Below are 27,046 nucleotides of genomic sequence, written 5' to 3'. Positions count from 1 at the left end.
GTGGATTTTTGAGTGAAACGGATGAACCAGAACTGTTTTTTAAAAATGGTGCAACTTCACTTGTGTGGTGTTTGTCCGTCAGATACACAGAAAAGTAAATTTTTTTGTAGAACATGCATCGTTATTGCCGTATTTGTCGGACTAAGGTGCTCGTTAATCTGGGTGTAATCGGGGTTCTAAACCCCGTCCTTTCAGGTCCCAAAGTTAAACGATCACTGCAGCATCACTGACAGTTAAAAACTGTCTAAATTCTTTCGATCAGCATTGCTGCTTTACCAGGTGTAACTATGAAGTTTAACATACAGGCATCCATGAAAACAGAATTTATTACATTTAACGGCGTTAGAAGCTAGCAGGAAATTAGCGGAAGGTAGCTCGCTAGTTTCGCCAGTTACCTAAGCATGATATACCATGTTCTGACTGAGAGAATTCTGAAAAAATTCAAACATTAGCTTTCCTATCACTTCCAACATAAATGAAGACAGGAAAATAAACAGCAGCAGACGTTTGTATGGTTACTGAAGTTGGGCTAACTGGTATATAATGATGTGCTACGTATCGCTAGCGACACAGCTATGTTAGCATAATATAAACAGCGAAGCTGGAGGATGAACGCTAACATTTTTCCACTCGATAAAAGTTAACATGAAGCTTCCTGACGGTTAGAGACACATGCAATTGCATGGCAGGATGCTGTAAGCGGACCAACTTCAGTCAGGAGAACAACTGAGATAATCCATCCACAGTACGAGGTTAGTCATTAATATACTGCAACAACATGGGAATGGAGCAGCTGTGATAGAATACAACATAAATGAATCAATGGTACAGAAGTGGAGGAAGCAAGAAGAATGAGTTGAATAAAGTTTGATTTATCTGACTGCTTTGTTTCGCCTAATGTGCCTTATAATCCCGTGTACACAGCAAATTCAAAAGTGTTAAATGTTTTGGTGTTAATGGTCTTCTTGCAAAAGTAGAGTTAATTTTACTCTAAGCAGAGTCACATTCTTTTAATGTAACTCTGAGGTGTAAAATGATAGTAGTTAAAATCGAGTGTTAAAAATGAGTGTTTCTCTGTCAAATCTGGAGGTGTTAAAATGGAAACATTAACTCTTGACCTCTTAACTCTGAACTCCTACAGGGGCTATGACACCAACAGAGTAAATTCACAGACTCCGCCCCCAGCACGGCTCCAATCGAAGCTGAAGTGAAGCCGTTTCAGAACATTTTGCTCTACATATTTGAGTTGTTTGCCATCCTTGGTAAGTCATTCTTTCAAAGATTGTTTCAATTATTATTATGAGCTTTTACTTCTGTGGCTCTTTGGAGTTGAGACAAAGCTGTGTGAAAGGCATTAGCCATGTTGCTCGCTGATAGCATAATATTCTGTTTTAGCTAGCTGAAAGGTATTGTTTGCGGGCAAATACCACAGCCTTGGAAAAAAAGCTTGCATGTGAATTTTCAGTCAAACTTTTGGTCAAATACACCTAAAACAATGTGTAGAATGTAAAATGTTGGTATAATGGTGCTACTTGAAGCCTGAAAACGATCGCCCATAAAAAAAAAAGAAAAAAAAAGCGAGCAAACAGCAGTAGCAGACGTCCTGACTGGATTCTACGTTAGCATAGATCCCTCCAGAGTTTTGTGCACACGGTTTAGGTAAAAATGAAAAAGGTTGAGGTTTTACATTTAGTTCAGTATTACCTGTTGCCTGTGTCTTTGTCTTTTGGGAAAATACTTTACACAAGTAATGGCTCAAAGAGGATTCCTTTTTTTTTTTTTTTTTTTACTGTGCTGCAATTGTTTACTGGATTATTTGTGCCATTAATTAGTGTCAACTAATTTTTATTCAATCTCCACACAGGATATGCTTGTGAAGATGGAATATGGGGGAGAGCAGAAGTGCGTTGCAGTTCCACAAAGTGATGAATGAAGGACATGCATATTGTATTGAAGAAATAAGTGATGAGAATGCTGTTATTTGCATTTGCCATGTCAGACCTTTTGATAAACACAATTCTAATGAAAGTGAGAACATGTACACTGTTACATCTTTCAGAAAATGTTTTGAAATCTTGGTGCACAGTTCAGAATAAATGTTTTTCAAAAACCATTGCATCTTTTTAGTAAATGTTTATTTCCAAAAGAAATTTCTAGAAGTTCAGAACAGTAAAATTCCCGCTTTTTAGAATGAATTAGAAGATAACTCTTATGTAGTTAAACTAAAATACTCTTTGAGAGTTAATATATAAACTCTTAACACAAAGTGTTAAATTATCAACTCCAGACAGATTTGGTGTTTAGCACTAAATGAGAGTTAACGTACCAACTCTCCAAAAAGAGTTAAATTAACACTCTCTGGTGTGGACCCATATAGACACTTTAATAGTGTTGAAATCAAATCCGACAGTGTTAATTTGGACATGCTGGATTTGCTGTGTACCTTATGGTCCGAAAAATATGTATTTGACTTTTTTATTTGGCACACTGCAGTTTAAGGTTGCAAAGCGCCTCTTTTGAACTTCAGTGGATATTACATACATGGTTATGCTGAGGATATGTCAGCCCATTTCTACTGGAAATGCCTTTTGGTTAAACTTTCAGCAAGAAATTTGCACTGTTAAATGTTTATATGGTTTTAATGCACATAAAAAACAGCTGCTTATTTAACTGAAAATAAATGGATGGGTTTTTTTTTTGTGCTAGTAAAGTTGTGGAGTTGTATTTTGTCTCGCAGAAATTATATTGTCAGTTATATCAATATCGCAAATTTTCAAATATATATCGTGATATATTTTTTTGGCCATATGAATGAATTAATGAATGAATGAATGTCTTTCATATCACCCTGCTCTACTTGTACTCACTACAGCCTGTACATACTTATAGTTATAGCATATTCATAACATACCTTCATACCGTGTACATTATAACATACCATAATAGACCCATTTCTGTAATATACTTACATATCTATATTTTTGCTAATATATATTTGTAATATATCTATATCATGGCTAAAGCACTTCTGGATGGATGCAAACTGCATTTCGTTGCCTTGTACCTGTAACATGTGCAATGACAATAAAGTTGAATTCTATTCTATTCTAATATTATTTCAAATAATTCTTTTTTAATAACTATTGTATCAGTTCTACTACACAGCAAAATATTAACACACAACTTGACACATGTAGAATTTTTTTCATAGTATACTAATGAAAAAATATACAACTATATAGGAACATAGTGAAGACCAATTATTTAAGACAATAAAGAGAGGTTAGTTTATTTTGGAGGCAAGCTCCATTTATTAAGTAAATTTTAAAAAGGCAGGAATGCACTTTAGAGGTTTGTGGGTTGCTCTTAAAAGAGCCGTTCTGGGGAAGTCACTGGGACGTCAAATAGGATATTCTTTTGGCTGCCAAGACACTGCTCCCTATGCCGAGAAGTGGGCCATGAACTTCTCCCTCACCATCAGGACCTTTCGAGTATCACTAGAAATATTATAAACAGTCATCTCCATACCACAGTTTGCTAACAGTAAACACCGACGACATTCACAGATAGCACACCATATCCATGTTATCAGTGTATAAACTGATAGTTTAACATATATTAGCATAGGTATCAATAAAGGACTACTGTATTAAACACTTTTACCAGGCATATGGACAGGCGCTCTGCAGGTGGGATTGAGCACCTGTAGTTGGTGTCCAGGCGGGTGATGCTTGGACTGACGCGGGACAGCAGCTCCTCAAATTGGGCAAGGGTAAGACAGTGGTACCGCTGAAAGCGGCCATCATCCAGACAGAGCTCCTGAAGCAAATGGTGAAACTCACCAAACTGCTCACGCTTCTGGAGGACCTGATGGTCCCAGGTACGGCGAGGACGTCCTTTACGCCGCTGCTCTGCTCTCTACAGTTAATAGAGAAGGGAGACTCTCTCTTCAAACACTAGATCAACAGCTGCCATCTTGCAAACATACCATCTGGCACTACTTCCTCCCACATTTAGAATAGAATAGAATAGAATAGCCTTTATTGTCATTGTACAGAGTACAACGAAATTGGAGTGCCACTCCCTTGGTGCAAGTTTCAATAATAAATATAAATGTAAAATATAAAAAGTACAAAAAAAACAATCGTAAGTACTCAAACAATAGTATGTACAATATATACAGGATAGCAGCATTAATATAATGACAGTATGAATAGCAGCATAATATAATGACAGTGACGGTATGGAATAGGTTCAATTGTTTTTGTGCTTATTTACTACGGTGATAGCTCTGGGAAAGAAGCTATCCCTGAATCTGTTTGTCCTGGTTTTATGTGACCTGTACCGTCGGCCTGACGGTAATAGTTCAAACAGTTGGTTGCTGGGGTGAGAGTGGTCCTGCTGAGGTACCGAGAGTTTGCAGTGACCTCCAGGCTGGGCAGAGAGCAGCCAGTGATCTTCTGGGCTGTGTTGATGACCCTCTGCAGTACTTTCCTGTCTGCAGCTGAGCACCCTGCATACCATGTTGTTATGCCGTACGTTAGGATGCTCTCTATGGTGGCTCTGTAAAATGTCACCAGCAGCCTCTCCTCCAGGTTGTTCCTCCTGAGCACTCTCAGAAAGTGGAGACGCTGCTGGGCCTTTTTAACCACCGCTGTAGAATTTGCAGTCCAGGAGAGGTCATCAGATATCTGCACGCCCAGAAACCTCATGGAGTGTACCCTCTCCACACAGCTCCCGTGAATGTAAAGTGGGGCCGGGTCTGCTCTGCCCTTCCTGAAGTCCAAGATAAGTTCTTTAGTTTTCGTGGTGTTCAGTTGGAGGTTGTTAACTGAACACCACTCAGTCAGTCTGTTGACCTCATCTCTGTAGTCCGACTCATCCCCCCTTGAGATGAGTCCAACCACTGTGGTGTCATCCGCGAACTTTATGATGGTGTTTGAGAGATGGGTAGGGGAGCAGTCGGATGTGTAGAGCGTAAACAGGAGGGGACTCAAAACATCCTTGTGGAGACCCGGTGCTGAGTGTGATGGTGCTGGACCGGTGGGGGCCGAGTCTGACAGACTGTGGTCTATTTGTCAGGAAGTCCTTGATCCAGAGGCAGATGGGGGTGGAGAGTCCCAGGTGAGACAGTTTCTGGACCAGGATCTCCGGGATGATATGATTGAATGCTGAGCTGAAGTCCAGAAAGAGCATTCTCACATAGCTTCCTCGGTGCTCCAGGTGACTCAGCGCAGTGTGGAGCGCTATGGTGATAGCGTCCTCGGTGGAACGATTTGTCCTGTAGGCAAATTGGTGGGGGTCCAGAGTGGGAGGCAGACCGGCCCTGATGTGCTGACAGACCAGTCTCTCAAAGCACTTCATCACTACAGGCGTAAGTGCAACAGGCCTGTAGTCATTTGGGCTGGCCACGGCTGTCTTCTTGGCGATGGGGATGATGGTGGAGGTTTTGAGGCAGGGCGGGACGGTGTTTGATGACAAGGAAAGGTTGAAGATTTTAGTGAAGACTCCGGTCAGTTCGTCAGCACATGCTCTGAGAACCTTTCCATGTATTCCATCAGGACCTGCCGCCTTCCTGGGATTCACTGACCTTAGAACACACCTCACTTGGTGCTCCCTAAGTGTTAGTGTGCCAGTGCTGGGGGCGGGTGGAAGTGGTGTGGCAGCTGAGGGCTTGGTCGTCTCAAAGCGGGCGAAGAAACGGTTTAGATCCTCAGCCAGTGAGGCATCAGTCCTAGATGTTGCCTGGTTATTGCTTCTGTAGTTGGTAATGTGATTGATCCCCTGCCACATTTTTCTGGGGTCGTTGTCAGCAAAGTGATCTTCAATCCTCCTCCTATAGGCAGCCTTAGCTTTCCTGATGCCTCTACTCAGGTCTGCCCTGGCCGCCCTATACGCAGCCCTGTCCCCTGACTTGAAGGCAGTGTTGCGGCTTTTTAGGAGGGATTGCACTTCGCTATTCATCCAGGGTTTTTGATTTGGAAACACCCTGACCCTTTTGTTGACGGTGACATTGTCAACACAGTTCCTGATGTACGAGAGTACAGTGTCCGTGTACTCCTGGAGGTTGTGGCTGGAGAATAAATCCCATACAGTTGTTGAGAAGCAGTCCTGCAGTTGAGAAAGGGCTCCTTCAGGCCAGGTTTTTATTGTCTTTGTCTGGGGCTTTGTTTTTCTCAGCAGGGGGGTGTAGGTGGGGGTGAGGGACATGCAGAGGTGGTCAGATCCAGCCAGGTGGGGGAGGGGTGTCGCTCTGAAAGCATGCCTGATGTTTGAATAGACATGGTCCAAAGTGTGTTCTCCTCTCGTAGCAAAGTCCACGAACTGGACAAATTTAGGAAGCACAGTCTTTAGGCACGCTTTGTTAAAGTCGCCGGCGACAATAAAAACCCAATCGGGGTGGGCAAGCTGTTGTTTGTTTATGGTGTTGAGCAAGAGGCTGAGAGCCGTGCTAACGTTAGCATCCGGCGGTATATAAACAGCTATCACAATAACTACTGTAAACTCCCTCGGGATGTAAAAAGGTCTGCACGAGACTGCCAGAACCTCCAAATCAGGAGAACAGTGTGTGTGAATGATCCTGCTGTTACAACACCACTCGTTATGCACGTAAACACATAGCCCCCCTCCTCTGCTTTTACCTGAGTTGCTGTTTCTGTCATGCCGGTGTAGCGTGCGGCCTGCTAACTCGACTGCAGCGTCGGGAATCAGCGGGTGAAGCCACGTCTCCGTAATAAGAATAATTTCCGCTTCACGCGTGTGAAAATTGCATATTTTTAAGTGCGACCAGTTTGCGTTGGACGCGCTTCGAGGTGCGAATGTGAACGTGACCAGCTTGGGGCTTCTGGCGCTTTTTAGTCGTGTCTATCGCGTTCGGTGTGAACGCACCCTTATACTGCCTTCCCTTCACTGGCTTCCCGTTAATTCCAGAATTGAATTCAAAATCCTACTCCTCATATACAAGGTCTTGAATAATCAGTTCCCATCATGTTTTAATGACTTTATAGTACCATATCACCCCATTAGAGCACTTTGCTCTTGCACTGCAGGCTTCTTTTTCCCAGAGTATTATAAAGTAGAATGGGAGGCAGAGCCTTCTGTTTTCAGGCTCCTCTTCTATGGAACCAGCTTCCAGTTTGGATTTTGGGGACAGACATTATCCCAACTTTTAAGATTAGTCTTAAAACTTTTCTTTTTGCTAAAGCATATAGTTGGGGATGGATCAGGTGACCCTGAATTGTCCCTTGGTTATGCTGGAATAGGTGTAGGCAGCTGGAGGATGATGCATTGAGTATTTCTTGTTCAGTCATTTTTTTCACTCACTGTGTGTAGATAGATAGATAGATCTCTCTGCATTGAATCATTACATCTTATTAATCTCTGGCTCTCTTCAGCATGGCTTTTGACCTATCTTCCTCATCTCACCCCCACTGGTTGCAACAGGTGGCCGCACCTCTCTGAGCCTAGTTTTGCTGGAGGTTTCTTCATGTTAAAAGGGAGTTTTTCCTTCCCACTGTTGCCAAAGTGCTCGCTTATAGCGGCTCATATGATTGTTGGGTTTCTGTCTTCACACTCAGGCAACGGTCGTTGGGATTTGTATAAAAAACATTGAATTGAAACCAATATGAACTGTTAAAATGTATCCCAGTTTCTGTTCATTCACCCTAGTTATCCAGTTCTTGCTCACCATATGTTTTACACACATATAAATGAACAAAAGATTACTATACATTGTACAATAACTTGTCATTTTATCCAATTTCGACTTTTTTCTATCACTCACATTTACATTAAATCAGAGAATGAACCTGTTGTATATCAAGAAAGTCATTTCCTTTATACACTCACACCCAACAGTCCGGTTTGCTGTCCTCGTGGAGACATCTCATTGACATATTGCTTTCTTTCGCAACTTACCCTAACCCAGTGATTTGCAAACTGTGGTAAGTGTACCAGTGGTGGTACTTGGGCTCCCTCTAGTGGTACCCGGGAAGTCCAGATTTTCTGTGTGTGTGTGTGTGTGTGTGTGTGTGTGTGTGTGTGTGTGTGTGTGTGTGTGTGTGTGTATACATATATATGTATAGATGTAATTGGCATGTGATAGATATATTGATTTGCTGTAGTAAATTACAGATTTTGGTCCCCACAAAGTAAAAACCAGTACACACACACAAACACACAAAAGGCCAGCAGAATTTGACTCTTTTTACTAAATCATTTTCATAACAGCGATTAATAATCTGTGATAAAGGGAAATGAAGGAAAAACCTGAAATCCAAGCATGTTTAGACTTTAAATATTACCAGCATCAGTCTAAAAAGTTAAATATCTTTGCTTTATGACCATTACATATGTCAGCACTAAGAGAATAGACTTGAACACTTACATAAATGCCATAAATAATAGTGCAGTGATTTCAGTGTTATTTAACTAGACACAATAATATCTTGAGATGTTTAGAAATTTCATTCATTTTGAGTCCATATATAATTGGATTTAAAAGAGGATGAAATAAAATCAACTCAAAGGTCAATATCAAACGGAGAGTTTTTGATAAGTCTGTTTCCAGTCGAACTATAATTATATCAAAGGAAATAAAACAAGAAAAGCGAATTAAAACCAGCAAGTGGGGTAAACATGTCTTTACAGCTTTTTTTCTCACTTCTCTACACCTTTGGTAAGATATTTTAAGAATCTTGATGTATGAAAAAAGTATGAAAAGCAAAGGTAGAAGGGCAATGTTTATCAACATGACCACACCATATATAGATATTGCTACTGACGGCACACACTGAAGCTTGTGAACTGAATTATTACAAAAAATTCCTGTCAGAGTAAAGCTACAGAGTTTGACATTAGAATACAACACACCTAACATCAAGGCTTCAAAAGCAGGTATAAGCCAAGCTAAAATCAGACATACATATATAGTTATTCTATTCATAATAACTGGATATTGCAGGGGTTTACATATAGACACATACCGGTCATATGCCATTGCTGCCAACAGTAAAAATTCTGAACCAACCGAGGTGTAATATGATAAACCTTGGAAAAGACAGAGTGGATATGATATCATCTGTTTTTCAGACAAAACATCAGATAAGAGCTTTGGATAGATAATCATGCTGTAAAGAACAGAGTTGATTAACAAAGCTGCAATAAAAATGTACATTGGCTCGTGAAGGTTTTTGTGAGTCCAGATAAGGAAAACTATAGTGGAATTAAAGCAGAGTATCAGAATATAAAGTGTAAATATGATCACAAAATAAAGATATCTGTATTTGTGCAATTCTGCAAACCCACCTAGAGTTAGCAATGTTACATTTAATTCAATATCCATTTAATGAACAAAAATGTTATTTACTATACAACTAGATGACATAAATGGTATTCATTAAAAATCAAATGAAAAGACAAGTCTTAATGTATTGTAGTAATGCTTTTCCAGCACCGAACTAAGTAATTGGCTCTGTGGCTTTGTTTTATCAGACAATTTCCCATTCTCAATGGGACTCATTAAGTTCTTCAAGAACATGTAAACAACTTCACCAAACTTTATCAGTTGATATTTTTGTCTGTGTGATCTATCATCGTACAGCATACCTCATAGAGAGGTGAGTAGACTTAGTAGTGTAGATAAAATAATAATAAAATATCATTATTATTATTATTATTTGTGTATAACTTTCTATAACCAAAGTGCTTGCTGGTACAGGAGAAGCACTTCTAGTATATATTCTGAGCCCAGGCCATGAAGGACAGGTAATTAGTAAAATCTTAAAATCAATTCTAATGCAATATGTAAATTTTTCTTAGTCTTTAGAAGATGTCTAGCTGCTGTATTTTGCACGATCTACAGTCAATTTAATGCTTTCTGAATGATACCTGTTAGAAGACCATTACATTACTGTATTTTTTGGATTATAAAGGTGCACTTTAAACCCTTGATTATGTTGAATGATGAATTGAAGGCAAAAAAATACTGAATGCAATTCTAACAAGCTTGAAAGTCAATATGTGTTCAACACAGCTTAAACTCTTTTGAGCAAATTTTACTGAATGTCTTTAAATAGTCTTCAGGAATAGTTCTCCAGGCTTCTTGAAGGGTATCCTAAACCATTAATGTTGAGGTCCTGGTGCTGTAGACATCAGTCCATAACTGACAGTGTTCTGCAGTGTTGTTGTTTTTTTCGTTGTTGTTGTTTTTTAATTCCAGGTTATTGAAAGCCATTGCTAATTAGATATTTTCTAAATTATATCACATGGTGGATCAAACTCTGACATAACTTATGAAAGTGACCAACATTATTAGAGACAAGGAAACAGAAGCAGGGCTACAGAGTAGGGCTGAACGATTATGGAAAATAATCTAATTGCGATTTTTTGCCCCAATATTGCGATTGCGATGCGATATGCGATTATTTTTTAAGGTCTTTGTCTTCTGTATTTTAAACAAAGACAAGCAATACATCATATAGTATGGCCAATACTATATTACATTAATTTTAAACTGTTCTTTCCTGGAAGACAGACCTCTGTTATGATGACATGAGGTGATGCATGAATTGATGACTGACATTTTTATTTAACTTCTTCAATCACAACAGTATATTTGAACATACACAATAGTTTATTTTTAGCTTACAAACATCTGAGCATAAAGTGCTGACAAGGAACCCTGGTGTAAACATTAAAATGAAAGTCAGTACAATGTGCAGATTGCAGAAATATACATAAAAAAAATCAGTGGCTTTACCACACTCAGTTTTTCGACATCTGTGAACTACTAGACAGTCATTCAATTAAAAAATAATATTAAATAAATAAAACTATCCATCCATCCATCCATTTTCATCCGCTTTGTCCGGGGCCGGGTCGCGGGGGCAGCAGCCTAAGCAAAGAGGCCCAGACCTCCCTCTCCCCAGCCACCTCCTCCAGCTTATCCGGGGGAATACCAAGGCGTTCCCAGGCCAGCCGAGAGATATAATCTCTCCAGCGTGTCCTGGGTCTGCCCGGGGGCCTCCTCCCGGTGGGACATGCCTGGAACACCTCACCCAGGAGGCGCCCAGGGGGCATCCTTGTCAGATGCCCGAACCACCTCAGCTGGCTCCTTTCGATGTGGAGCAGCAGCTGCTCTACTCTGAGCCCCTCCCGGATGGCCGAACTTCTCACCCTATCTCTAAGGGAGAGGCCAGCCACCCTTCGGAGGAAGCTCATTTCTGCCGCTTGTATCCGCGATCTCGTTCTTTCGGTCACTACCCACAGCTCGTGGCCATAGGTGAGGGTAGGGACGTAGATCGACCGGTAAATTGACCGGTAAATAAAACTAATAAATAAAAAATACACACATCTTACTGATCTCTGCAGTCAGTAACATTACACATAAAGTGCAAACATAATAGCAATTGTATAAACACACACACAAACACGCCTTTAAAGTTTAAAGGCGTGAAATTGGACGGTCTAGTTCTGATTAGCGTCACCGCTGTCTCGGTGGAGTTTAATAAACTCGGCCGTCTGCTTCTTGCTATCTAAAATATAACCAGACACTGGTGTAAATTCTCGACTGTCTCATACTTCTGTTTAATAAGTTTTCTGTTTGACGTTTAGTCAGCTGTGTGAAAACCAAGGAGGAACCCACCCGGGGGATTAATAAAGTTTTATTTTATCTAATCTAATAACTTTAATCTCAGCCAAACCGATTTACTCACGAACAAACAAAACACTGAAAAAAGCCCAACAATAACATTTTTAGGTTGTCTAAGTGACTTATATATTACGTTTAACCCGAGCAGCGAAACTCCGCGGTGATCTGAAAATGATGTGCCGGGAGTTGTGCCGTTCTCGGCCGCATCAGTAACCCTCGAGCTCCCGGCTAGCTGTCGAGCTGGTGGGTAGCAGACGCCTCTGAAAACGTCGAAGCACTTTTGCAAATATGGGATATCTTGATAAACCGAGCAGATATTTGATGTTTACACAACTACTTTCTCGCCTGAAAATATGTTAAAAGTTTATTTTGTGACCCAGAAAGATTAGTATGAGTAATTTTAAAACTTAGTAGCGGCCGCCATTGCTGGAAACTGGAGTTTGGCTGGGCCGCGCTATGAATTCTGGGATATGGTAGTAATTTGGACAGCCTTCGGCGCGTCGCTGTGACGTAATCGGTCTACAAATGCGGCCTCAGGAGGATGCAGCCCATGAATTTGGACATGTCCAGAGTATAATCGCAGCCTTTGCGGTTAGAAAATTGCACTTGATCATGTCGCGATATTATCGCAAATGCGATATATCGTTCAGCCCTACTACAGAGTCAGAATACAAACAGACTAAAGAAGTCTCTCCAGAAAAAAAAGAACCACTGCCCAGTATTTACATCATACCCTGAAGTATACCTTGAAGAACCTGGAGAGGTTAATTCTCAAACATCTCACAACTCTGGTGAGTAAACTGCTGGATCCCCTGCTGGTCACTTACTATCCTAGTATTGGGGTGAATGATGCAGTCATGTACCTCCTGCACAGATCACTGTCACACCTGGAGAGTACTGGAAGCACTGTGAGATTCATGTTTTTTTTTTCTCCCTTCCTAACGGCCACCTCCAGAAATTCTCTGATGATACAGTCATTGATGGATGTCTGAGGGGAACGATCTAGAGTATAGGAAGATCATCACCGACTTCATCATCTGGTGTGAATTCAACCAACCACCATCCATCGCACCAGTGAACATCCATAGTTTGGATATTGATGTGGTCGACACATACAAATTCCTGGGTGATCCAACATATCACCCTAATTTAATTTAGCCTTCTGTTTATTTTACTTTATACCTCGTGTATTTATATTTATTCAGTCGGATCTGTTTCCAGCCCTTTTTAAACTACTTTAAACCACTTTGATCTCTAATTTTCACTTGGTGAGGGATTATTATGTTCTTCCTAGTCTGAACTGCTCTCTTCACCTGAGCTGCTATCCTGTTCTGAGTCACTGTCTTCTTTGTTTCTTACAGTCACGTGCAAAATGTCCCTTTTTTCCACACTCCCAGCATGCAGCGCTAAAATTACTGTTTGGTGTGTATCTAAGTCTGCCTTTACCTCTTGCTCTTCCAATATGCATTCCTCTCCCTTTCTTTTGGATTATTCCTGCTCCAGCTTATTGTTTTTCTAAACATTTCTCATCAGGTGTTAATTTTACTTTTTTATTTCCCATTTTCAAAGATTTTGCTGGGCCGTCACTGGCACGCTTGACTTCAGAGTGGTTGCTGATACTCCCTTCTACTTCACTTCTAAAAAATGAAGCGGTATCAGTTTTATGAGATAAAACTCAACCGTTGTCCTTTGTCACCAGTACGTGAGCCTCAAGCAAAGAAAACAAAAAATGGAAGTAGTTCAGCAGCATATTGTGCTGTAAAATCAACTTACTTCCAGACAAATACACATAGACATTTGCGCCCTTCTACAATTTGTTACGAAGTAATTACGACTACCTCTAAAACCTAAGTCTAATTTGGTTCGTTACGGCGTAATTGCGGCTACTTCTAACCTATTTTACGCGTTTCATTAAACCTTTGCGGTGGTTTTATATACCAAAATAATGTTTCTCACCCTCAGATGTCTCACTGGTGGTTCGGATCGTCAGACTGAATCCCACCGCCGTGGACCAGACTATAAACACCTGCCCGCACCCGAATTCACGTCCCGGGGCTTTCTTCCTCGTCTAAGAGGAAAACCTTTTGGTGGCAGTGGTTATTATTATATTCACATGCTTCCATCTTCCATCAGTGGTCAGTGACAACTCGTACTTTTCGACTCTCCTTCTTCTCCCTCCTCGCGCTCACAGAAACATAACAGGTATTGCAGTCCATTCTCCCTGCAGCACAGACTACACTGCCCATGAGGCTACTTTCTTCTGCAACACTCTGCCTATTGCCTTCATAATAAATTATTTTGAATAATAATTTTTAAAAATATTTCTTCAAGTCATTAGGCGGCCGCAAGTACAGGTGACATGGGGCGCGAGATTCAGACACAGGCATTAGAGCCTCTTAATGCGTGCTTTCTTTGGGTTTCCACTGGCGTGGAATTACCAAAAATAGAGAGGGCATAGCCTAATATATGAAACAGGGAAAGACCGCCGTGTAATCCATTTATTTCAATAAGGTAACTGTATTCTGAATACCACCTTTTAAAACGGTAACTGTAATGGAATACAGTTACTCATATTTTGTATCTTAAATATGTAACGCCCGTACAATTATTCCATTACGCCCCATCACTGCCGGCAGGGTGCAGGTGTTGAGTGGCCAGATGTTGTTCTTCCCATTCAACTGACTATTCAAAACTTGCTCTAGCTTGAAGTTGGCCTTTAGTGTTGTTCTGTCATGGTTGGCTGTGTGGCAGGCAGGCAGGAGTGGTGAACCCAAAATGCAGGACTCTTAGGAAACGAGGTTTAAACTGAAAATGCGGCTTTATTGCTGGAACAAAACTTCAACATAAAATAAAACTCACAAAAGCAAACAAAACTCTAACTGAGGTGCAGGAGGCCTGGAAGTCATGAACACACAGCAAGTTGAGGGTACGACAAGACAGGGAGCACAGGAAAACACAGGGCTTAAATACACAGGGGAGTAATTAGGAAATGGACAACAGGAGGGAGACACAGCTGGGAGAAATTAGGCTAACGAGACAGGAGAGAGGTAAAACTAAACACATTGACATGAGACATGAACTTTCAGAATAAAAACAGGAAACTAACAGACACAGAGAACCAGACAGGACACTGAACTTGGCAGGCAGACTCACGAGCAGACACAGTGACACCATGGACAGACAGAGGGAACACAGGCAGGCATGAAACAAACACACTAACACATAGCAAACCTAAACAAAAGACAAGGCAGAATAAACAAGAATATAGAAGAATATAAAGAAACACAAAACACCGAGTCCTCAGACTCAGGACCATGACATGTTCGCCACATCCCCACTAAATTGAAGGCTCTTAGCATTCTATGCATTCCATTGAGTCAACGGCTTTCATTTTCATTTTTCTCCTTGTGTGATTAAGTCTTACCTGTAGGCCATTCTGTGGATACAGTGATGTTAAGGATCTCTGCCTGTAAAATCTCCTCAAACACATCCATAGCAAAGTAGAATATTACCAAGCTCTCAGAGCTTCGCGATTAATAATCAATACTCTTTTGATGTATTTGTTTCGCAACTACTTTCTTCTCCTTTCCCCGTTTGCCACTGATGAACTGATAACACTATCGGAGTTATTACTGTACAACTGTGACATTTAGGAAATCAAAATATTCATATTTTCATTCATTCTTGTGTGTGTGTGTGTGTGTGTGTGTGTGTGTGTGTGTGTGTGTACATGCGCACTCGCATATGCCTTAGAAGAATGAAAAAAGGTACTTCAAACTGTATGATGCAATTTACTTCATAATATCAACATGGCCCCTTAAGGCGAATTCATGACTTTAACATTTGGCTACACAAAGCTGCCCCCTGGTGAGTAAGGAGCCGGCTCGCGTTGTTCACTTCAAAGAGTTGGCTCTAAGAGCCATTTTTGTGCCATTTCGTTCGCGACCGACACGTCACTAATTTGTATTCAGCCAATCTTGATATCTGATCACTCAGATCACTGCAGCGTTGACCTGCCCCACACTAAGACTAGGGCCTCAACATAGTCAAAATGAACATACTGTCATGTCTTAATTTCCTTTTATTCATGTTGCCACTTCTCCCTCCTCTGTCTTGCTTTAAGAATATACACTCTGTGGTGTCTAAATTTATTTGGAATGGGAAAAGGCCATCAACATTGCTACAGTTTTACTACTGGTCATTCAAAATCAGGGTGCTTAGGGGGTTGTTACTACCAGAGATGGGCAGTAACGCGTTACTGTAATCCGATAACTTTTTTCAAGTAACGAGTAAAGTAAGGGATTACTATTGCAAAAACGGTAATTAGATTACCGTTACTTTCCCGTAGGAATGCTGCGTTACTGCGTTACTAAAACCGTGATTTTTTTGCGAGAATGTCTCATGACAGTGACGTAAGCGAGTGGACGTTCGTGACAACAGCTGTGTGCAGATCAATGGATAATATATCGAGTGTGGGAGAGAGTATGAGCATGCAGCGTTTAAAGCGTGGAAGTACTGACCTTACTTTAAGTTTGATTCCATAAAAAGTGACAAAAACATTAGTGTCCGTTGTGCGTGGGAAGAAAACTTCTTTTTACAGCGAAAAAAACCTCTAAACTTCCAAGCAAGCACCAAGTGCGCTACGACGTAATGGGAAACTCACAGAGAAACTCGCGGATTCTTCCACTGACCGCTGCGGCACACCTGCACCAGGGTAAACCTCCGCCTACCCTACTCCTGCTTTACAGGTGAAAATAGAGCAACAGGACCGCTGAGTCTCTGACTTTATTTATTTTCTGCTGTGTTTTACTTGCATCTATTTGAAAGAGTGAGTGTAAACACACAAAAATATTTTATGTGCTGGAATGTGCAGAAAATAGGTTTAAATATTAAACAAATTTCTTCCAGTCAGAGAATGTTGCATATAATTAAATTTTTGCTTGATGCATAAAGTTAAAAGATTAAAACAAGTTTTAAAAAGAGACTTTTCCATTTGATTACATTTTGTATGATGGATTATGTAGAAAAAGTAGAATTGGACTGAAAGATCTATCGCTTTATCACCTATTCAGGTTGTAAATCGTGTTTTTAAAAAGTAACCAAGTAATTAATTACTTTTGAAAATAAGTAATCAGTAAAGTAATGGGATTACTGTTTTGGGGAAGTAATCAGTAATTAGTTACTGATTACTTTTTTCAAGTAACATGACCAACACTGGTGAGGAGTAATCCGAAGCGAACACAGCAGCCGCCCTGCACAGCGCTACCCTTCCAGCGCGTCACACAGACCCGCCGTGTTCCCCCGCAGGAAACAAGCATCGAAGGCGTTTGGAAAGGGAGGGGGATAAGTGTGTGTGTGTGCGTGTCCATAGTTCGCCCTGCCAGGCTAAGTAAACAGTCTACCAGCCAACCCAGGTGGCCTTGTATGGAGTGGGAAGGAACAGACTAAACACAGTCGTTATCAGGGTGTTTTTGTTCGGCTCCAGCCTTGCAGCTGGCGCCAAAGGGGCTATCCGCATGAAGTGATGGTGCTTTTTACTTTAGTGCGAACAGCTCATATGAATTTCAAAGCAGTTCTACAGTCCAACACTGGTCTCTCAATCTCCCGTTGGAGAGCCGCGAGCTTCGCCATACTTGCGTTCTTTGATGTTGTCATTTCTTGTGCTCATGATGTTGGTTTTGATATCTGTTGAGAGGGAAACATGAAGATGAAACCAGAAGATGTCCTTAAGTTGTCATGTGATGTAAACTGTTTAGAACTCATACATATATACCAACAAGACAGTGTACATCACTGTCACAACAGCATTTGTTGTCATCCAAAGGTTTTATGGTTTTTCCTATAATACCTTGTGGCCACTCTCTAGTCAAAATGCCCTGACCGATTTTTTGTCCCAGTCCAGCTGACCAGGTGGTCAAGGTGCGGCCTCATGGTCTCTTGCTTCTACAGCCGAACAGAGCAGGCGGGCTAAAACTTTGTTATCGGTAAGCTGAAGAAATTAATCTCTAACGAGTTAAAATGCCATCCAAACTGATAATGTTCACAAAGTATAATTTTGTACTTGTCGTAGAAGACAGAGTGAAACCAGAAGGTTTACTGAGCTGTGGCTTCATGTAAATGCTGAGCATCCACTCGACGGCGGTAAGCTAAATGTGGCTAATCAGACACGTGATGTGCGGAGTGTGGGTACAGTTGTTGGGTGTCTCTGAAACGCACTGTTGATATGCTAGTTAGATCGTTAACCAAGTCATTAACATGTGAAAAGCTGTAAATGGTTAAAACAGCTGAAAATAAGTTTATGAGAGATAATTGTAAGCAGACTTTATGCTGCTTCCTGCTTAATTTTTTGATGTCAATCATTTGTTTTACAATACAGTGGAACCCCGACTTAGGAATACCCCATTTAACGAAAAATTCAAGTTACGACGGCACTTAACGGCAATATTTCTGCCCGTGTTATGGCAAAATGCCCATGTAACAAAATCCACTGTCTCTGATTGGCTGAGCCCAGAATGCCTACAATGCCCACAATGCCTTCCAAATCATGTGACAACCCCCTTGGCTTTCGTACTTGAGCTTCGCTGTTCCACTTGAACGACGTATTGTTGTTGCAGTTAGCAATTAGCCTATAGCCTACCATTCACTCAAAAGGCGCGATGGGTGCTTCGACTTACGAAAATTTTCGACTTCTGAAAGACCCTCGGGAACGAATTAATTTCGTAAGTCGGGGTTCAACTGTACTCAGTATTGAATACTTGGAGGTAATTTTTAGTGTATTTCCACTTGTACTAGTAGGCCTATGATACAAGCGGGATTAAGCACATCTATTCTAATACTCCTATTCGTGGACTGAGTCCTTGTGTTTACATGTTATTGAAATTATTTGCACTTTGTTCGGTTTCTGATAAGCGTTTGTGTATTGCTCCAACAATGACTTTATATCTGATGGATCTAATGAATGTTTACCATGAAAAGTGAATTATATGGTGACTATAATTCCTGAATGTTTGAAGCCCTGTAGATCATCTTTAACATTGCTGCAGGTTACAACTTCAGGTCTCAAAGTCAAATGAACACTGCAGCATCACTGAGAGTTAAAAACTGTATAAATTATTTCACCTTTAATAAAATGGGTGTTCTGTTTTACAAAGTGTAACAATTACATTTAACATCCAGGTATTCATGAAAACAGAATTTAGTAAATTTAACAGAGTTAGAAATTAGCATTGAATTTACACATTACACTATACAATACACTATATTATGTTTATAAATAATGAGTTATGGAAAGTTCAAAAGAATTTTTCATTAAAAAAAACTATATTGTAAAATTATGATATTATTTTATGCCATGTTAGACCCCGAAATAAAGATTGTGAATTATTATGTAGTTTAAGTTGGCATTATTCTCCTGAATTAGAAGAAGGTGATAATTATTGCAGTATTTAAACTGATTTGCATTGCATTAGACTGCTGATTTATTGTGAATGAATGATATTGTTTATGATGCATTATACTGTTGAGTTATAAGGAATACTGTTCGCAGAAAGTCATCGCCTTATTTGTCTGATTAGAAGAGAATAGAACATGCTGGAGTTTTCTGCCCCATCTCAGCACGAGCAGATAAACAGGGAGCCAAGGTCGTAGCTTAGGCGCCGTGTGAGAGAAAGAATGTGAATGTTTAGGCTTTTATGATAAGATGGGAGAACCAGAGGCTATAAGAGTTTGAGCAATGCTCCACCACTTTGAGATTTGAGGCTGTCTGCATCAGTGTCCATCTCCCACGTGTGTGATCATTAAATCATCGTTTGACTCAACCCGACCGGACCAGTGTTGTTATTGTGGTTTTTCTCTTGTCTCCATCCCCAATATTTTGAACCTTAACATTTTGGGGGCTCGTCCTGTGGTATTGGGGTGGAATTTAAAAGTTTGGACGGTCCGAGGTTGTCGAACGGACAGGCACGAGCCAGTGGTCTGATTTGAGTGGACAAAAGCCGGCTTATCTAAAGGTAAGGCACTACCTGTTGAATTATTTCCAAAATGTGCCAAATTGGATATGATTAAATTAAAGTCTACTCACTGAAATTACTGGTAGAGTGTCTGTTTTGATTTTGATGAGAATCACCGTGTGTTATGCAGTTAAAGTTGCTTAAGAGTATTTAATGAAGTTGAAGAAATATGAAACTGTTCCAGAAGTAACAGAGAATGTTGGGTTTGAGTCCCTGGATATTGAGCTGAAGGCTCAGGTAGTTTAGTAGGGAAATTAGGACAGAAACTGTTCTGGAGGAAACAGACTGGTTAATAGTTTTACAAATTAGGTCAGAAACTGTTCTGGAGGTAACAGATACTGTTTAATTGGTCGTAAAAAAGTTCTTTCTTCGGTGAGACCCGTTATGGTAAAATTTCTCAAAATCGGTTAGGTGAAAATTGTTATAGGACGGCACTGGAAGATGCTAAGAAGCACATAGCCCGGGGGTTACGCCCCCTCCTGGTCGTGGACGCGCGGCTTTGACCTGTCGTCGAACAGGGTTAGTTCAGTTTGGCTTATCTGTGGGGTACAGGGCATCCTGAAATAAGCTAGGAGTTACCGAGTCTCCTCACCGTTTTAAACGGTGTCATGTGCTTGTTTGGATACTGTTAAATTGAGTTAGGGATTTTAGAAATTAGGTCAGAAACTGTTCCAGAAGTAACAGATACTGTTTAATTGATTACAAAAAAGTTAACTTTCTTCGGTTGGACCCGTTATGGTTAAATTTGTCGAAATTGTTTAGGTTCTTTAGAAATCAGGCCATAGGCTGTTCTGGAGGAAACAGATACTGGTTAATTGATTACTCGTTATTTTAAATTTGTCGAAATTTCTTAGGTGCTCAATCTGTTAGGCCTGTCAGTGATTGTAAATACAAGACGTCTTTTGTAATATAAAATAATAGAGTTTTGCCTGAGCTTGGTGTGAGACTGTGTGTGACGTGCAGCTGCGGCGCTGAGGGCTATTTTTAGACTGTGTGTGAACATGCAAATGAGCTGTGAACTACACAGAGGACTTTTGCTTCCTGTTTAGTGTGTTTTGTGGGATTTGCAAATAATGATACAAGCTTGTAATAAAAACGCTGATTTTGTTGATTATAATATTATAAATAAGGATTTGAATGACTACGCTGAATGTTTGATGTTCGGCTGGATTTTAATATAGAAGAGATAAATTGTGTTTGAGTAAGACCGGCACTTCAGTCGGCAGAGTGTGATTGTGATGAAAATGATATTAAATAAATCTCTTAGTGTATTGATACAGGTGGCTACGGGCCTGGACCACCCGGTCCCATGAGCAAACAAAAAGTTAAGTTAACCCACCTACAAACGCACATACACGCAATGAAGAAACAGCTTACACCCATGAACATGTGAATGAAAGAAAATTCCATTTTGAACTTTAAATACAATCTTAAGAATTTTAAAATGTACCTGTGTCGTCCTGTCAGCTTGGTGGGTTATGAGAGGATTATATGGAGAGAAAAAAAAAAAAAAAAAAAAAAAAAAAAAAAAAAAGGGGGAGTGAAGGCTGACACAGGGCCTGGCCCCGGTGTTTCTCCCCTCTCTGACTGATATAGCCAATACAACATCATTAGTTTTGTTTTGTTTTGTTTTTGTTTTGTTTTTGTTTTTTTGTTTTTTTTCTCTTTATGTTTGATTACAGGTAGGGAAGCCGAGGCTGACCTGGACGCCTGCTCTCCCCTCCACCATCGTTGCTCACTCCTCCACCATCTTTGAAGTGACCCTGACCAAATGCTACAGCAGCTGGACCTATAACAACAGCTTGAAAATGTCAACAGTGCTGCAGGAAAACGATATCAGGCTGCGGAGATGGAGAGTGTTAAATCCAAGGCCCGTTTCACTACACGGGGAGATTTCCGTCAGTCTCTCTTCTTAAATGAGAAGATTGAGAAAGGTCCGGCTCCCACCAATGACTTTGACCACCTGCTATAGAGGAACTATCGAGAGCATACTGAGCAGCTGTATCACTGTCTGGTTCGGGAACAGCAACATGCCGGACAGACGAGCTCTACAGAGGGTTATGCGAGCAGCTGAGCGCACCATCCGCTCCGAACACCTTGACCTGCACTCAATCCACAGCAGGCAGTGCCTGATCGGACACACCACTCTCACACACTCTTCACATTCTTGCCATATGGAAAAAGACAGCTTCAGCGGACAGAGCTGTGACGACACGCCCATTAAGCCCGGAGGAAAAGTGAGGCCGAGCAAAACAATGCTGACCTTAACAACTCTGCATTAAAACTGTGCAGGACAGTGACGGACCAACACTGATGATCGGGCAGCAAAACAGGGCGTGCCACAGACAAAGGAAAACTGAGGACAGGAGGCACCTCAGAATGGAGAAAAACACCAGGAGAAAATAAGCTGAAGGCACAGGGGTCGGGGCTCAGACAGGAGCTGACCTCTGGGAAGAGCCGAACAGCAGAACCACAGAAGGTCCAAGGGAAACATCAATGGACTTTAATCTGATTTCTACGGAAAAGACTCTGAGGTTTCTGCCCTCAATAAGACCTCGAGGCATCAGAGCAGAAACTGAGCATGGCCCAGGAGGAGCTAGCTGAAAATCGAACCCATCAGGCTTGGAGTCCAAGACACCGGACTTGAAATCAGGCCGGAGCATCCTGGAGCTAGATGAGCAGTGTGATTTGTCCGGTCTGCTATGGAGCAAACGTTAGGGGGATGGCTTCCTGTCGCCTCTGCCGTCCTCCGATCGCTCAGCGTCCTGGGCTGCCCAGCTCCGGACTGAACGCTCGGGCCGAGACACCCAAACAACCATGGACTCCATTCCCCTGGAATGGGACCACGACTACGACCTGAGCCGTGGGCTTGAAAGTGCAAGCAGGGATCCCAGAGAGCCTTGAGGCCTGTGTTAAACTAACAGAACAAAGATTGAGGTCTTCCACTGGGGAGGTGGAAGCTGCAGACTCTCCTATACACCTTCTGGATGTCAGCCGTTCCACCTGCAAACAAACGGACAGCAGTCGCACTTCTGCAAGCAACAAACGGACATCCAGACAATTGAGCTGCGTATCAAAACCCTGAAGGAAGACCGAAGCAAAAGGGTCAAGTTAAGGAGGAGCGAAATAAGGAGAAGATGCTGGACACTGGAGAAAAGGACTGCCTCAATTGGGGCCAGAACCAGTATGGACAGAACTCTGAGCAGCAGCACCAATGGATGCAAACAGACTGAAAAGGAGGAGGGCAGGACCCAGGGCACGCTTCAGGCCGTGGTTTACCCAGAACACTACAACAGGAAAGTGATGAACACAAACACCCACACACACACACACATCTACATGCACCGACTCAGAGTGAAAAGAAACATACATATGAACATATGCACTCGTTGATTGAGGGAGAAATGACACACACACACACACACACAAATTAAAATGTTGATTCAATGAACTGAGAAGTGATCCACACACACACACGCTGATGCAATGAAGAATGCTTTACTAACAAATGCTGCACACAAACATCCAAATACGGAGTTGGTTACAACAGCAAGAACTGATTGATTATTTATTGCTTAAATGTATTTCATGCCACGCAGAGGGCATTTGTGTAGATTTAGAGGACATGGTCTGAAGCACTTTGATAATGAAAACAATGTCTGTGCGTGATGTCTGTTTATGGCTCAAAGCCTCCACTGAATTGTTTACTGTGCTTCACATAGTCTAACAAGGAGCAGTGGTACAGAGCGAAAATGATGAATGAATGGTGTGAGTTTTATTTCGAAGAGATTATGAAAAGGTTGTGTTGATTCAACTTAGTTGTTTACGTTTTTGCCAAAGTAAAGAGTTGGTGTGTAACTAGTGTCCACTATTGAGTCAAGTAAATCCAACATGTTTTGTTGGTGCAAAAAGGAGTTTTGGTTGATCTTTGGGTTTTGTTTGATACTAGGTTGATTCTATCAGTGAGGTTTGGATTGTTTTCTTTCTCTGAGAGAGAAAAGGATGGTTTTATGCTTGGGCATGTTTGTAATGGGCCCCAGTATCTGTTATTATATGAGTGTTTAATTGGTTACGTCTGTGTTTGCTTTCGTTACAGTGCACTGAGATAAGAACATCTGAGAGGTGTGATCCACCGGTGGTGATATTTTGGTATTTTGTGAGCTCCTGATTTAACAAATCGGCTCCTTAATCCAGGCCTGAGAGAGTGAATTTTAAAGTGCTATAAAATATTCTTACTGAAAACAGTCGAAGTATTTTTCTCCATGATTATAATGGGCTGAGGAGAAATTCACTTGTATGGGACACTGGTCGAATGAAAAGTCCTGATCCTAAAAGGATTGCAGCGAGTCAATCCAGTCCAAGAAAAAGCAATAAATAAGGAATTGTTTCCTTTAAAATGATGACGTCATCTTGCTGGTGAAGGAGCCTCGAATAGGTTGCGCGTGAGACTCCATTATCAGCAATATCTGGTATGAATGTGTGTGGATGTATGCATGTGACTGGACTGTTATGGACTGACGACTAAAAGCTTTAACTGACTTGGTACTGAGACAAAGACGGTACCGACTTTAGGATTAGTAAATGTCCACAGACAGTTCACCCAGCCTGTAAAAGAAGGGTGGATGTTTTGTCTTGCTTTGTTTTGTTTTTGCAAGAGCAGAAGGTTGACAGAGACTGAGGGGGGAGGCTGTAGCTTCACAGGAGTGTGAACTGCGGATTTAACCCTTGGGTTGCCAAGTTGGAGTTACTGATGCTTACATAAAAAATTGTGTTTTAGTAGCTGTGTTTCGATTAGGGTACCATTATAAAATGGTTGGGAATGTTAAATGCTAAAATGAAGAAAAGGTTTGAATTCACTTATGACTGAACATGTTATTAGTATTAATCATAGTGGGTCACTGTAAAGAGTCAAGTAACTTTTATAGAGGAAAGAAAGAAAAAAAAAAGAAAAAACCCTCTACCGAGGCCTATAAATAACAGGGAATGATAGACTTGCCACATGCAAAATAGAGATAATGTAATGATAAATACTGGTCCCCGCCTTTTGGGTGACATCTTGAAATAGTCAGCAATTTAAAAGTAAGATAGAACCGACAGGGGTGGTGCTGCACAAGAACGACAGTAAGATAAAGTAAAATATTGTGTTTAGCTTTGAGAAGTTTAAATTAAAATGTACCATTACACTCAGAGGATCAATATGAAGTTTGATATATGCTAATTTTGAGTGAAGTACATGACTGGTGACTGTTCTGTCCTGAGCTTTTGTTTTTACAGCACCCGCTTGACCACACCAACAGTTTTTCGCCACCGAAAAGGAGTACTTGTAGAGAATAGAGAATGGGGAGGAAAATCACCAAAACTGGGAAAGGTAAGCCCCAAAGGGGGTGATAACACCATAACTTTCACTTATGGTCAAATTCTTAAAATTTGACCCCGAACTTGAAAAATTCTTCAAATATTTAGAGACAAAGTAGGTTGAAATAAAATATAAGGTTATAAACCACAAAAGGATGAAGCAAATGAATTGATAAGATGGTGAATCGATACGCAGTAAGCTGTCGATAACGTTGATTATGTTTATTCTAGTGAGCAGAGCAGGATTATTATTACTAAAGAATACAAATGAAATAGCAAAAACTAGAAGTAGAAAAACATTTGTGCTAACGGAAATAAAATCAAAATAAGAAAAAAGGAAAATTGACTAAAATTGTAATGAGTGTTTACAAAACTAATTAAAATCAATTGGATTTATAGCAAAATGTGTGTAGCACCATTGTTGTGTGTATGCCCTACGATAGTCAAGTCATTTAAACTTTACATAGTGCACAAGGGGAGTTCATTGATCACTACTGTGAAACTAATAAGATTTAGGAGCTATGTAAGAAACTTACAGGTTCCACTGAAATTTTTATAAGCAGGATATTAAAACTTATTTATATAACAATATCAAAAATGTAGATCAGGGACCAACTTAGAAGTCACTGACACTTGACTAGCTGTAAACCATTGGTTTAGGAATAAGTGATTGCACTGGGCTTTCTATTACACAAAAGTCAACTCATTTATGATATCTGAGGAAGTATTGTGATTTAATTTGGAGACACAAAGGAACATTTGGCACTTCCCACATCTCACATATGTTTACTGTTGCACCCAACCATTCCACAACTGAAATGCCTGTGACTCCTAATTATTTCAGGCAAACGGAGCGAACCATATTCTGTTATAATCCCATCTGATTGGGGCTTTTATTCTTGACGTTTGGAGAGAGCTCTTCATTACTAGTACTAGTCAGGTTTTGTTCACATGTTTGTTCCAGGTCTCTCAGTCAAGAGGAGTTTGAACTCCAAATATGGTGAAGTCTTTTCGCACATTGAGATCACTAATAACTCTTAGCAAAAATGTGATCTTGTAGAAACAATCAGGTGACATGGAGTCAGTTATAAGTGCGACTCTCAGTTTTACTTTATTGGAAAATATTTTTGCATTTTATCCATATTTGTTTTTAACAAAAATCAAAATTCCACATTCTCCTGCATATCAGTTTTGAACCGGATAGGACGACGGATTGTGGCCCTGTGTTTTCCTCCATTACACCTGCCACTGCATCTCGATAATCTTTGTGTTGTTCCTCCTGGGGTGTCACTCTCCCCTATCTGGCTCACATGACTCTTACCTTTTGAAAAATTATGTTTGAATCTCGCTATTCGGTCAAGAATTCTCTATGCCCTTGTTAAAGAGTTGTCTACTAGGAAAAAGTGAAATGAATATAAGTATAAAGTCCCGACGTGCACTACAGTATAAATTAATAGGTTAGGCATGTTCTCCGTGAAATTAAATAAGCTTAAAATAAATAAATAAAAATAATAAAATAAAACTCTGAGTTTAACAAAATGTTTCAAATGAAAATATCAGGTCTATCTCTCTGGCTTTCATAAAATGTAAAAAGGGTGGGAAAAAACAATTGGTAAGACCACCACCCCACACATGTGATATTATTTAAAGGTACGGTTGTCCTCTTTAAGAAACATCAGGACTTAGAAGAGTGGTAAGTAGAGTATGAGAGCTACAAGTGAACACTAAATGTACACTATGGTGTGTTAAAATAAATTAGAGGGCCGTCAGGGGGTTATGAGGGACATTTATAAAGCAAAAATCCCACAAATCTTGAAATGCACTTGAAAAGCTCACACACGAAGGTTAGCTTAGCTGACCTTGAAGAGCTCATCAGGGGGAGCATACTCCCCCCTCCTTGAAGAGCTCCCCCATTCAACCCACATCACCGGAAAACAGCTAACACCAGATAAGGCAGCGTGGTGCAGCCCGAGACAACAGGATTGGAACATCTAAATAATTGTGCGAGCACCTTCAAAAGGTTTGTCGATTG

At 40.7% G+C, this 27,046-nt stretch overlaps 1 protein-coding gene across 1 annotated transcript; it reads right to left on the bottom strand.

The window, feature by feature from the left end:
* Window positions 1-8,422: 8,422 nt before the first annotated feature.
* On the bottom strand, window positions 8,423-9,343 carry LOC146615734 (olfactory receptor 6N2-like). The gene has a single exon (XM_085374756.1). The coding sequence runs from the start codon at window positions 9,341-9,343 to the stop codon at window positions 8,423-8,425; it is 921 nt and encodes a 306-aa protein (XP_085230882.1).
* Between the last annotated feature and the right edge of the window lie 17,703 nt (window positions 9,344-27,046).

The sequence above is a fragment of the Diplotaxodon limnothrissa genome, linkage group LG16 (assembly GCF_057381915.1).
Source record: "Diplotaxodon limnothrissa isolate DT_005_m linkage group LG16, D_limnothrissa_male_GT1.1, whole genome shotgun sequence".
NCBI classification, from domain to species: domain Eukaryota; kingdom Metazoa; phylum Chordata; class Actinopteri; order Cichliformes; family Cichlidae; genus Diplotaxodon; species Diplotaxodon limnothrissa.
The sequence above is the reverse complement of the archived record's forward strand: the minus strand, read 5'-3'. Positions and strand labels throughout refer to the sequence as shown.

Bases quoted from the DNA above. Each gene is read 5' to 3' on its own strand.
- LOC146615734 (XM_085374756.1), bottom strand. From the start codon at position 9,343: ATGGATATTGAATTAAATGTAACATTGCTAACTCTAGGTGGGTTTGCA.